At 47.2% G+C, this 13611-nt stretch overlaps 1 protein-coding gene across 1 annotated transcript in view; it reads left to right on the forward strand.

The window, feature by feature from the left end:
• Positions 1-1319: 1319 nt before the first annotated feature.
• LOC134949489 (uncharacterized) overlaps positions 1320-13611 on the forward strand; it is a 228581-nt gene continuing 216289 nt past the window's right edge. The window contains exon 1 of the mRNA XM_063938086.1: positions 1320-1492. Coding sequence (XP_063794156.1) covers positions 1382-1492 — 111 coding nt within the window. The 5' untranslated portion in view covers positions 1320-1381. The remainder of the gene's footprint in view (positions 1493-13611) is intronic.

Below are 13611 nucleotides of genomic sequence, written 5' to 3' on the forward strand. Positions count from 1 at the left end.
TGTGTGTGTGTGTATATATATATATATATATATATGTACATACACACATATCTACACATATATATACCGTATATACGGGTGGTCTTCAGTATACCGACTATCGAGATCCCGGCGCACAGTATACTGGCGCCGGAATCCCGACAGCCGGCATACCGACAGATTTTCTTCCTCGTGGGGGTCCACGACCCCCCCTGAATGGAGAATAAATAGAGTGGCGCGCATAGGGCTTATTTGCGCTCGCCACGCTGTCGGTATGCTGGCAGTCGGGCTCCCAGCTGCAGTAATGCTGGTCGCCGGGAGCCCGGCCGCCGGCATACCATACTACACCCGGTATATATATATATATATATATATATACATAGCATATTAAACATGCATACATATATATATATATATATATATATACATGCAGTACACGTATATATACACATGTATAATATATCATGTATGTGTGTGTTTATATGTATGTATATACATGTGTATATATATATATATATATGCATGCACATGGATATACACTGTATGTACTATAATTAAAATAAAGTAAACTTTTATTAAGCACTTACAAGTGCCACCAGGAATACAGCAGGCTGCAGAGGACGCTAGACAGCCATTAATAATACTCAAGCAGCAAAAAAAAAAAAAAATTTTTTTTTTGGTGGAGGGGGGTTTCTGGGTGCTCGGAACCCCCCCCCCCCCCCCCCCCCCCCCCCCCCCCTGGGTGCGCCATTGCAGACGGGTGAACGAAAAAAATGTAAAGACATTTTTTCATCATCGAATAATATTAATAATCACTCGGCAATGACGGGCAGGCACTGCTAGTTAGTAATATTTTAGGAGTCATACAGGAAAGTAAACTTAAGGATGGAGTAGGATCTACAGTGAAATCAGATGGCACGGTTTAATGTTGCCAAGTGATGCCCTTATTTTTGGACTTGCGATACATTTGGCAATCTGTCATTATTTACTCTGCGACGCACAAATGTTTAAATATTTTTACACCTAAAACCACAGTTTAAATGGATGAATTAATGTGTATCTGTGCTTGAGACCAATGTGAATTGTTACCATTAATTTATTTATTAGCTGAAACATCGTTCACATTTAGGGACAAAAAAATACAGTATTAGCCGACAGATGTTCAAAACGTTCTCCTTTGTATAGAAGCTGTGATCTGCTATAGGGGTTAAATATTCTGTTGTCCCCGATTGCAACATTAACCTTTAGTTTGGTTTTATTTGCACTCCGTTACCTTGTCCCCTTGGGACCTTTGCTCCATGACTCCCTGAGGGGGCTGGTGTTATGTTCCCTACTGATCATGGTATTTTATCATAGACTGTTTTAGGAAGTCAGATCACCATTGTCTCTGTCACAGTAAGCCATGATGGGGGTCCTCCGTCTCTGCCTGTCCCTGGCTTGCCTCCTGCATGTCACCTGGGAGAGTCCAGTGGAGTCCTGCGCAGACAGAAAAACACCAACCGATGTCACACAGGTAAATCCTAAAGCTATAGAACATGTGTAATATACAGGCCTACCTCCATGCAGGCAGGTAGTAGCTTGGGGAGATGTACCAAGCCTTGGAGAGAGATAAAGTGGAGACGTTGCCCAAAGCAACTGTAATTTATCTAGCACAGTCTTTGAGATGTCTGCGAGAAGAGTGCTAGAGTTTGAGGCGAGGAGGTGGTATTTCTACGCAATCTGTTGGCTGCAGTGTGAGTGCTAGGCCAGATTGCGCAGTATAACTTGGAGAGAATTTACTCAGCATACGCCCAGACATGTGCCCGCGCCCTTTCGGGTTTGTGCATTTCCTCCACTTACGCCTGCTTGCGACTAGATTGGTGGAACAGGCGGGACATGGGCGTTCAGCATAGTGTGAGGACAGTAAGGGCGTGTTCCCAAAATGCGTCTCTGCAGAAACATGGACACACGTCTGTGGCTACAAGGCAGGCGCAAATACACGGTGATGATCCAGTGTAAACTTCAGATCTGATCGCAGCAGCAAATTTGTTAGCTAATGGACAAAACCATGTGCACTGCAGGGGGGGGCAGATGTAACATGTGCAGAGAGAGTTAGATTTGGGTGGGGTGTGTTCAAACTGAAATCTAAATTGCAGTGTAAAAATTAAGCAGCCAGTATTTACCCTGCACAGAAACAATATAACCCACCCAAATCTAACTCTCTCTGCACATGTTATATCTGCCCCACCTGCACTGCACATGGTTTTGCCCAACTGCTAACAAATTTGCTGCGATCAGACCTGAATTAGGCCCTTAATGTATATGACGCAGATCTGGGCGCATCTCTAGATACTCTGCATAAACTGCAGGTGGAATACATTATTTTTGTGCCTACAGATCTGCATCCGCCCCATTGTGTGGAAGTTGTTTTTTATTCCTTGGACTTCAGCGTTTAGCGGCTTGTTTTATTATTTCTGAGTTTGCTCAGTATTGACATTGTGAGTTGCTTTAATTGTTAAAAATGAGCATTTGTATCACTGCCACAAAACATGTGCAATGTCATTGTCTGTACTACAATACAACCGGTGTTACTGCTGCTGTGTATATACGAGAGAACAGCCGAATAGGGAGACTACCACATAGCACAAGTGTAGGGTTAGATATGGTATGACGGCCGGCGGCTGCCCTCCCCTCTAGACTACATATGGCATCCACCAGGCTCGGACTGGCCCACAGGGGTACAGGGGAAACCACCGGTACTCCCCACTGCCTGGGGGACCCTCCTCCTCTAGGGATCAGGTTCCAGACTGTGCACTTGAATTATATATTATACATATGTTACCTTATACTGCACAGGATTATGATGTATTCTCTACAGTACATTGCTGTCATTAATCTGGCACATTATCATACATGCACTAGCATTATAATTACTATACAAATTATCAAGGAATCTAGACCAGGTACTCTATAATGGTTAGTTAGCCACACCTCTAATCATGGGCCCCTACCACTGCATACCCCCGGTGGGCCCTTCATGCTCCAGTCCGACACTGGCATCCACTGTGTCAGGTGTACCTCGACATAGCACCTACAATGCTAGGTGCCCCTCCACATAACATTCACTGTACCACCGGCCATATGGCAAAGGGCACCTACTGTACATCTGAGTCAGATGGGACCCTAACTTGTGCTGTGGAGTGGTAAGTCTGGGCCACACCTTCTTTGGCCACACCTCTGTTGGGTGGCTGTGGGTCCTTTAGAGTCTGACAATTAAGCTACTCATCCTCACTACCATGTAGGTAAGGAAAGGCTTGGGTAGAACCAACCGCACAGGAGAAATATATATATATATATATATATACATACAGGATCAACTGGAATATCTTCCACTGCTACCACTAACAATTCTACGTAATATTAGACAAAGGAGGATCGAAAAGAATTGTATAATGTGGTGCACCTACAAAAGAGATAATATATAAAATAAAGCACAGTGATTGTAACTTCATTTATACAGCAACAAGGAAGGAACACTTTAAAGAATAATAGTTTTTAATTACATATAAAAGTATAATAACACACTAGTTGTAAAAAGTCAAATATAATAAACTAAAGCAGTATCAGCAATTTAAAACAAATAAAGCTGCAGCTTTTGTTTAAAACTATTGGTGTCCGTGTTTATTTGTAAATGATTAGTGTCCGTTTGTATAGCAAGCAACTTTGTATCAGTCTTGTTTAAACAAAGTCCCAGACTTTCAAAGGCGGTCAGCCGGGAACGCTATGCTCAAACCCCCCAGTAATGTCTCAGCTCGTCACGGGGGAAGGGCGTTTCCAGGCTTGAAAACACTCAATGTATTATCCACGCGGGTAATTCCAAGTTGATCGCAGCAGGATTTTTGATAGCAACTGGGCAAAACCATGTGCACTGCAGGGGAGGCAGATATAACATGTGCAGAGAGAGTTAGATTTGTGTGTGGTGTGTTCAATCTGCAATCTAATTTGCAGTGTAAAGATAAAGCAGCCAGTATTTACCCTGCACAGAAACAATATAACCCACCCAAATCTAACTCTCTCTGCACATGTTATATCTGCCTCCGCTGCAGTGCACATGGTTTTGCCCAGTTGCTATCAAAAATCCTGCTGCGATCAACTTGGAATTACCCCCCACGGACGGACATACACACGCTCTCTACGCGTCTTCTACGCGTTTCTCCGCTGCAACAAATCTGCGATTTCCTCAGGAGGTGTATATTAATATAGAAAATGTAGCTTTTATTCCATACTGGGTTAAAACGTATTTCTTAAAATCTGCAAAATAAAATAAATAAATAAAGAGTTTGTATCAAAGACTAGAAATGTGATTACTGTTGGATAATATACATATTATCAAATAAGTGGAAGAATGAAAGAGCTGATTCATGTTTTATTATAAATCCCTATAACTCTGGGCCTCATTCAGACCTGATCGGTGCTGTGTGTTTTCAAACAGCAGCCGATCAGGTCTGAACTGTGCAAGCCAGACACCCGACAGCTGTCTCAGCCCTGCGATCGCCTCTGCCTGATTGACAGGCAGAGGCGGTTGCTGGGCGGGAGGGGCGGGCTGGCGGCGTTTGGCTGCCATTTAGGGGGCGCAGTCCGGGCAACGCAGGCATGCCTGGACCGTTGGGGGGGGTGGGCCGCGGCCGCTTCGTGACGTCACACGCAGCCGCAGCAACCCTCACAGCGACAAGTAGCTCCCTGCCAGCATGCAGGAGCTGCACTGGCAGGGAGCTACTCCTAAAGTACAAAAGCATCGCCCCTGTGCGATGCTTTTGTACTTGTATGATGGCGTAGGGCCTGACATGCGGGGCGGACTAGCCCTGTGCTTGGCGTTCCACTGCATGTATGTGTGACTGATTGTAGATGTGCTAAATTTAGCACATCTACGATCAGGTCTGAATTAGGCCCTCTGTACAGTTACCCAACATATATGATTGTTCTATAAATATGTAATAAATTAAGATATTATTTCACAGTATATTATTACACAATATTTCTGCAGCGGGGTACACTGTATTCCACAGGGAATAACATTGGGGTGTAGAGTAGGATCTTGATCCAAGGCACCAACAGGCTAAAAGCTTTGACTGTTCCCAAGATGCACAGCGCCGCCTCCTCTATAACCCCGCCTCCATGCACAGCAGCTCAGTTTGTAAGTTGGTGCCTGCAAGCAGGTCACTAACAGGGAGGGCTGCTCCAGCAGCCCTGAAAAGAGCTTTTATATTGGAAAATAGAAGACTTCAAGGGCTGCAGCATAGGTATTGAGTACTAGATGTCACTCTGACTTCTCATGCTGCAGCTTCATCACCTCCCCCAGCGGCGCTGTATACTCCCGCGCCCTGGTTGCCGGGTACTTACAGCGGAGGGCTCCGGTCTCCATCAGGGCACACACACTCACCGCTGCTCTCCAGGATCGCGTGGCCGCACCAAGGGGGGAGGTAAGAGGGTCCCGTCTTTAGGAGACGGACCGCGCGCGCTGGCGTGCACACTGTGGCCGTACAGGGACCCCACTAGACCACCAGGGCAAGGGCACAGGTCGGATTTTATTAAAAATCCGTTTTAACAGGGTCCGCAGTACCCGGTGGTGAAGTCCAGAAAGGGGATAAGGCTTTGACCTGTAGCCCCTCCCCCATCCCCAGGCGCCATTTACTGCAAATGTTCCCACCCTGGAGCTGCATATCTCTCTCTCCTATTTTGTGTTCTGCTTGCAGCCACACTGTAAGGTTGTTTTTTTTTGCCAGGTATTCTGTCTGCTTATATTGTACTTTTGGTCACCCTAAGGATACGCTTACAAGTAATGTCTGCTAGACAAGGTGAAGACTCCGGGGCTGATTCTGCACCAGGCAGTGCTGACGCCATGGATGGTCATGAGGAAAATATAGCAGCAGAGGGTTCAGGTACAGGGGTCTCTAGTCTGCACCCCAGGGTCAGTCGGCAGCACCAGGGGCAGATCAAGTCCCGCCGTGGGCTACCTTTACTCCTTTACTGACTACGCTGGTAACTAGGCTTACGCCCCCTATGGGACCTCCTGTGCCATTACAGCCACATATTGGCCCTCATTCCGAGTTGTTCGCTCGCTAGCTGCTTTTAGCAGCATTGCACACGCTAAGCCGCCGCCTACTGGGAGTGAATCTTAGCTTTGCAGAATTGCGAACGAAAGATTAGCAGAATTGTGAATAGAAATTTCTTAGCAGTTTCTGAGTAGCTCGAGACTTACTCCTACACTGCGATCAGTTCAGTCAGTTTCGTTCCTGGTTTGACGTCACAAACACACCCAGCGTTCGCCCAGCCACTCCCCCGTTTCTCCAGACACTCCCGCGTTTTTCCCTGACACGCCTGCGTTTTTACGCACACACCCAGAAAATGGTCAGTTTCCGCCCAGAAACACCCACTTTTGTCAATCACACTCCGATCACCAGAACGATGAAAAATCTTTGTTAAGCCGTGAGTAAAATACCAAACTTTTGTGCTCATTTACTTGGCGCAGATGCACTGCGAACATTGCGCATGCGCAGTTTGCGACTTATCGCACCGATGCGAAGAAAAAGAACGAGCGAACAACTCGGAATGAGGGCCATTGTCCCTGCAGTTAATCCGCCATGGGCAGCTACTCTGTCTTCTCAGTTACAGCAATTAAACCAGTCTCTGGTTAAACAAAAAGCTAACCCTCGCCCGCCTAAGACCAAGGGGTCCTCTAAACGGGCCATTACTTCCTCACAATCCACGCATGTCCCGGATACTTCTTCCGATGAAGATGGCACTTACACTGACCCCACTGATACTGATCCAGATACTTCAGATGGGGAAACTCTGACACAAGTGGACGTTCCTGACCTCTTGGAGGCCATCAGGCTCATTCTTCAAATTGAGGATGACGAGGAGCCTCCTACTACCTCTAAGAAACCAGATAAGTTTAAACGTCAGAAGGTGACTAAATTGCTTCTAACCCATTCTGACCACCTGGTTGACATACGTCAGGAATCCGGGGAATCTCCAGGTACAAAATTTTCACTGTCTAAAAAGATGCTGGCTTGTTATCCCCTCGCGGCAGAGATCAGTAAAAATTGGGAAACCAATGCTATTGAAGCCTGGCTTCAGGAAGTTGAAGCGGAACTACCTTCTAATTTTTCTGATAATGCTAGACAGTGTCTTTCCTATATAATTACGGCCTCTCATTACTTTCAGGAGGCGGCTTCTGATGCCAGTGTCCTGGCGGCCAAGGCATCTACTACGTCCATTCTGGCTCGCAGGATTCTCTGGTTGCGTTCCCGGTCTGTTGACCTGGACTCTGAAAAGACCTTGGAGGTGATACCCTTTAAGGGGAATATGCTTTTTGGGGAAGACCTCAACAAGATTGTTGCTGATTTAGCATCAGCTAAGACTGCTTGTCTACCTAGTACTACTCTTTCGGCTCAGAGTACTTCCTTTCGTTCCTTTCGGCCTCCAGGTAAGGCAAAGGGTCAGGTGTACCCAAACAAGACACGCTCTTCCAAATCTACCAAGCCCAAACCAAAACGTACCTGGGCTGCCCATCAGCCTGCTTCCAAGATGGATAAACCGGCCACATGATGGGGCGGGCCTCCCCCTGGGGGATCCCAGGGTCGGAGTCCGACTTCTACAGTTTGCTCAGGTGTGGTTAAAGACCACTTCAGATGCCTGGGTAAGGAAGTCGTCGCTCACGGTTACGCCATCTCTTTCAAGAAACGTCCCCCTCCTCGGTTTTGCTCAACCAACATTCCCTCGGATCAGGTGAAAGCAAAGACGCTCCATCTGGTGGTGCAATCGCTCCTGGATACAGGAGTGATAGTGCCAGTGCCCCTGGCTCAGAGGGGCAGGGGGTACTATTCCACACTGTTTCTGGTCCCGAATCCGGATGGGTCCTCCCGGCCCATTCTCAACCTCAAATCTTTGAACAAATTTGTGAAGGTTTCCAAGTTCCGTATGGAAACTCTTCATTCTATTGTTCTGGCCTTTGAGCCCGTGGACTATATGGTATCCCTGGACATACAGGATGCATACCTACATATCCCTATTGCCATTTCGCATCAGCAGTACCTGCGGTTTGCTATTGGCAACCTACATTACCAATTTCAGGCCTTACCTTTTGGTCTGACCACGGCTCCACGAATTTTCACCAAGGTCATGGCGGTTATGACGGCTCTCCTTCGCCGTTGGGGCATCAGGATCCTACCGTATCTGGACGATCTGTTGATCCTGGCAACCTCACCAGAGGTTCTCCTTTGTCATCTGGAACTGACGGTCCAATTCCTACAAGCCCACGGGTGGCTCATCAACTGGAAGAAATCCTCCCTGATCCCTGCTCAGAGCATGCTGCACCTGGGAGCATTGTTGGACACACACAAGCAGCGGTTGTTTTTGTCTCCGGACAAGGTCCTGAAACTTCAGGACAAAATAAGACACTTCCTATCTCGCCCACGTGTGTCGATACACTCGGAGATGCAAGTACTGGGCCTCATAGTGTTGACTTTCGACATGGTAGAGTACGCTCAATTTCACTCCCACCCTCTCCAGAAGTTGATTCTCTCCAAATGGGACGGCTTACCCCACCGGATCAGGACTCGCATGATCTCCCTAACTCCGGAGGTTCGCCTGCCTCTGTCCTGGTGGCTCCAGGATCAGCGATTGGACAGGGGTCATCCCTTCTGGATCTCCAACTTGGTCCTGCTGACGACGGATGCCAGTCTGAGGGGTTGGGGCGCAGTATTGGAGCAACACTCTCTTCAGGGTCGGTGGACCAGGGAAGAGTCTCTCCTCCCGATAAACATTCTGGAACTGCGGGCAGTGTTCAATGCACTGAAACTAGCCCTGCTTTGGATACAGAACAGGCCTGTTCAAGTACAGTCAGACAATACCACCACGGTGGCGTACATAAATCATCAAGGTGGCACTCGAAGCCGCATGGCAATGAGGGAAGTGTCAAGGATACTTCAGTGGGCAGAACGCCATCTGCCAGCCATATCGGCAGTGTTCATTCCGAGAGTCCTCAACTGGGAAGTGGACGTCCTCAGTCGTCAGGACGTACACGCCGGAGAGTGGAGCCTTCATCCAGAAGTATTTCAACTCCTAGTGGACAAGGAGTCTCGACACAATCACAATGTTCCGGTCTTCGGAGCAAGAACAAGGGATCCTCGAGCAGCGTTCGTGGACACACTGGCTATTCCATGGAACTTTCGGCTGCCATACATGTTCCCTCCAGTGTCACTCCTGCCCAGGGTAATAAGGAAGTTCAAGCAAGAAGGAGGAATCCTACTTCTGCTCGCTCCAGCGTGGCCCAGACGGCATTGGTTCTCAGACCTGCAGGGTCTCTCGATAGAGCCTCCTCTTCTACTTCCACAACGCCCAGACCTTCTCATTCAGGGCCCCTGTGTCTACCAGGATTTGGCCCGACTGGCTTTGACGGCGTGGCTCTTGAAGCTTCCGTCCAAAGGTTTTTCTGAGGCGGTCATTCAAACTATGTTGAAGGCCCGTAAACCGGCTTCGGCTCGGATTTATTATAGGGTCTGGAATTCTTATTTCACATGGTGTGCTGCTAAGAATGTTGACGTATTCAAATTCAGTACTGCCAATCTGTTGGCCTTTCTCCAACAGGCCCTGGACTTAGGCTTGCGTCTGGCCTCTCTCAAGATTCATATTTCGGCCTTGTCAATTTGGTTTCAGAGAAAGATTGCGACTTTGCCTGATGTTCATACTTTCACTCAGGGTGTTCTCCGAATACAACCTCCCTACGTGCTTCCTGTGGCTCCTTGGAATTTGTCAGTTGTTCTGGACGCCTTACAAGACGCTCCTTTTGAACCCCTAGTGTCGGTGGCCTTTAAATGGCTTACTCTTAAGGTCTTGTTTTTGCTGGCTATTGCCTCTGCTATACAGGTTTCAGATTTGGGTGCTTTATCCTGTCGGTCACCTTACCTGATTTTTCACCGTGACCAGGCGGTTCTTAGGACCCGCCCTGGTTATCTGCCTAAGGTGGTGTCTTCTTTCCACCTTAACCAAGAAATTGTGGTTCCAGCATTTACCTCTCCAGGTTTGTCATCCACAGAGAAGTCTTTGGATGTGGTACGGGCTCTCCGTATTTATGTGAAAAGAACGGAATCAGTTTGTAAATCTGACTCTTTGTTCTTTTTGGTTTTCACAAACGTGGCTGGCCTGCTAATAAGCAGACCTTGGCCAGATGGATTAGAATGGTGATTGCACATGCTTATGTTCTGGCTGGCCTTCCAGCTCCTGATACCATTAAAGCCCATTCTACTCAGTTGGTTGGACCTTCTTGGGCGGCCCGCCATGGTGCGATCCTTGAACAATTGTGCAAGGCGGCTACGTGGTCCTCAGTGAACACATTCATAAGGTTCTACGCCTTCGATACTTCCGCCTCCTAGGATGCTTCCTTTGGACGCCAGGTTCTTGTGCCCACTACAGTGCGTCCCTCCAATGAGGAACTGCTTTGGGACATCCCCGATGTTATTCCCTGTGGAATACAGTGTACCCCGCTGCAGAAAAGGAGATTTATGGTAAGAACTTACCTTTGTTAAATCTCTTTCTGCGAGTTGCACTGGATTCCACAGGGTGCCCACCCTGACGCACTTAGATTCTTTGGGTTTGTATGGCATTAGCCGCTGGTACCTTCTCCTGTCGTGAGAATGTGGTTCTGTGTGGCTACTAACTGTTGTCGTCTCTTCTCTACCTGCTACTGCATTGGAGTGGTTAACAAAACTGAGCTCCCGTGCACGGAGACGGGGTTATAGAGGAGGCGGAGCTATGCATCTTGGGAACAGTCAAAGCTTTTAGCCTGTTGGTGCCTCGGATCAAGATCCTTTTCTACACTTCGATGTTATTCACTGTGGAATCCAGTGTACCTCGCAGAAAGAGATTTAACAAAGGTGGGTTCTTTCTGTTGGTGGGTATAACACTAACTGAGCAATGTATATTGAGATGTATATACGAAATCAGTAACGAGTAAGATCTTTTATGTGGGGAATTAAGATGCTATTATGAAAACATATATTGCTGATACTCTAGGGCGCTGCAATTCAGGAAAGTTTGGGAACCAATGTTATATAGTCAGTGCTATTTTTCAGCAGGAATTAGAAGGAACATTTTTTTTTATAGCTTCACCCCCAGATCCATAGTTCCTGAACCTATTTTTCCTGAAAAATAGTACTGCGTGCATATAGGGGGTCATTCCGAGTTGTTCGCTCGCTAGCAGATTTTAGCAGCATTGCACACGCTAGGCCGCCGCCCTCTGGAAGTGTATCTTCGCTTAGCAGAATAGCGAACAAAAGATTAGCAGAATTGCGAATAGAAATTTCTTAGCAGTTTCTGAGTAGCTCGAGACTTACTCCTACACTGCGATCAGCTCAGGCCGTTTTGTTCCTGGTTTGACGTCACAAACACACCCAGCGTTCGCCCAGCCACTCCCCCGTTTCTCCAGACACCCCCGCGTTTTATCCTGGCACGCCTGCGTTTTTCCGCACACTCCCAGAAAACGGTCAGTTTCCGCCAAGAAACACCCACTTCCTGTCAATCACACTACGATCACTTCAACGATGAAAAATCTTCGTTCGGACGTGAGTAAATCTACTAAGTTTTGTGCTAAAATACTTACCGCATGCGCACTGTGAACCATGCACATGCGCATTTTTGCCTTAGTCGCTCCGTTGCGAAAATCGGCAACGAGCGAACAACTCTGAATGACCCCCCCTAGTCAATTATATGATGAAGATTATACTATCAGGTTTAGGGGGTAATTCAGACCTGATCGCTAGGGTGCGTTTTTTGCAGCCCTGCGATCAGATAGTCGCCACCTACAGGGGGAGGGGAAAAGTGTTGTGCAGGGGTGCGATCGCTTTTCTAGCAGAGCTGAAAAAACATCAGTTTGTGCAGTCTCTGCTCAGCCCAGGACTTACTCAGCCGCTGCGATGTAATGCTGGTGATCGGGGCCGAAGCTGACGTCAGACACCCTCCCTCCAAATGCCTGAGCCCGTCTGCATTTTTCTGGACACTCCTGCAAAACGGTCACTTACCACCCACAAACGGCCTCTTCCTGTCAATCACCTTGCGATCACCTGTGCGATTGCTTTTTTCGCGCACCATCCCGTCGTTAGGCACCGATGCCTTATGCAGTCGACCGATGCGCTGGCGCATTGCGGTGCATACGGAGAGAGATAAAGTGTAAACCAACCAGCTCCTTACTATCATATTTCAAACACATTTCTCATTGGATTTAGGAGTTTAATAAAAATATAAACAAAAGGTTTTGGGTGTGTTTGCTTTATGTTTTGTTTAAACCTGTGCAGACACAGCCTGTAAAGTGCCGGGCTGATTGGTTGGTGCTTTATCTCTCCACTTTATCACTCTCCAAACGTAGATGCATATGCTCCTTAATAACTATCAGTGCACACTTGCTCTTGTGCAAATCATGCTTGTGTGCAATTTTGGCCTTTGTTTATTTATTTATTAAATGCAGTGCGTCTTCTCTATAACACTGCCTTTGCTACTGTAGGCCAGGGCCGGATTAAGACTTTGAGGGGCCTGGGGCACTTAAGACAGGGGAACCCCATCACCTGCATTGCTCCGGCCCTCCCCTCTAGTCATCATCCAGCCCACTGTGGGACTGCACAGTGCAGCAATGTGCTCCGGCCGGTGGGGGTACCCTGAGAGAAGGGGGCCTGGGGCACTCGACCCCTGTGCCCCCCCTCCCCCTCTCTTCCTTTCAATCTGACTCTGCCAGGGCCGGCGCAGAGCCGGCCATAGGCATAGGCAAACTAGGCAATTGCCTAGGGCATTTGATATGCCTAGGGGCATCAGCAGCTTCTGCTGATTAAAATGATATGCGGCATGCCTATATTCTGTATGTAGCATTTCATATGCAGATACAGCCACAGTCTCACACAGTATATAGGTATGCTGCATATCCGTTTAATCAGCAGAAGCTGCTTATGCATCGTAGCCACATAGCAATGCAAATAAGATGCATTCTCATTAAAAAAAGGTGCCCCACGTTAGCATTGATGCAAGATTTGTGAGGACACATCTGTAGCCAAGCAGAGGCAGAGGTCACAGTGTTAGTGGCAGTGTGAGTGCTGTGTGCATGTGAGTGGGTTGGTTGTGCAGTAGTGTTCGGAATATGTGTAAGGAGCATTATGTGTGTCATGTAAAAATGTATTAATAATGTGCAACATATGTGTAAAGGGCCACTATGTGTGTCATTATGTGTATAAGGGCATTAATAATGTGCAGCATATGTGTAAGGGGCACTATATGTGTCATTATGTGTATAAGGGCATTAATAATGTGCGGCATATGTGTAACAGGGTACTACTGTATGTGTGTCATTATGTGTATAGGGGCACTAATAATGTGCAGCAAATGTGTAGGGGGCACTATGTGTGTCATTATGTGTATAAGGACATTAATAATGTGCGGCATATGTGTAAGGGACATTATGTGTAAAAGGGCATTAATAAAGGTTGTCATAATGTGTAAGGTGCATTATGTTTATAAGGACATTAATGTGTCTCATGTGTAAGGGGCATTACTGTGTGGAATTGTGTATAAATGCATTACTAATGTGTGGCATTATGTGTATAAGGTGCT

The sequence above is a fragment of the Pseudophryne corroboree genome, chromosome 8, assembly GCF_028390025.1.
Source record: "Pseudophryne corroboree isolate aPseCor3 chromosome 8, aPseCor3.hap2, whole genome shotgun sequence".
In the NCBI taxonomy this organism is placed as follows: Eukaryota; Metazoa; Chordata; class Amphibia; order Anura; family Myobatrachidae; genus Pseudophryne; species Pseudophryne corroboree.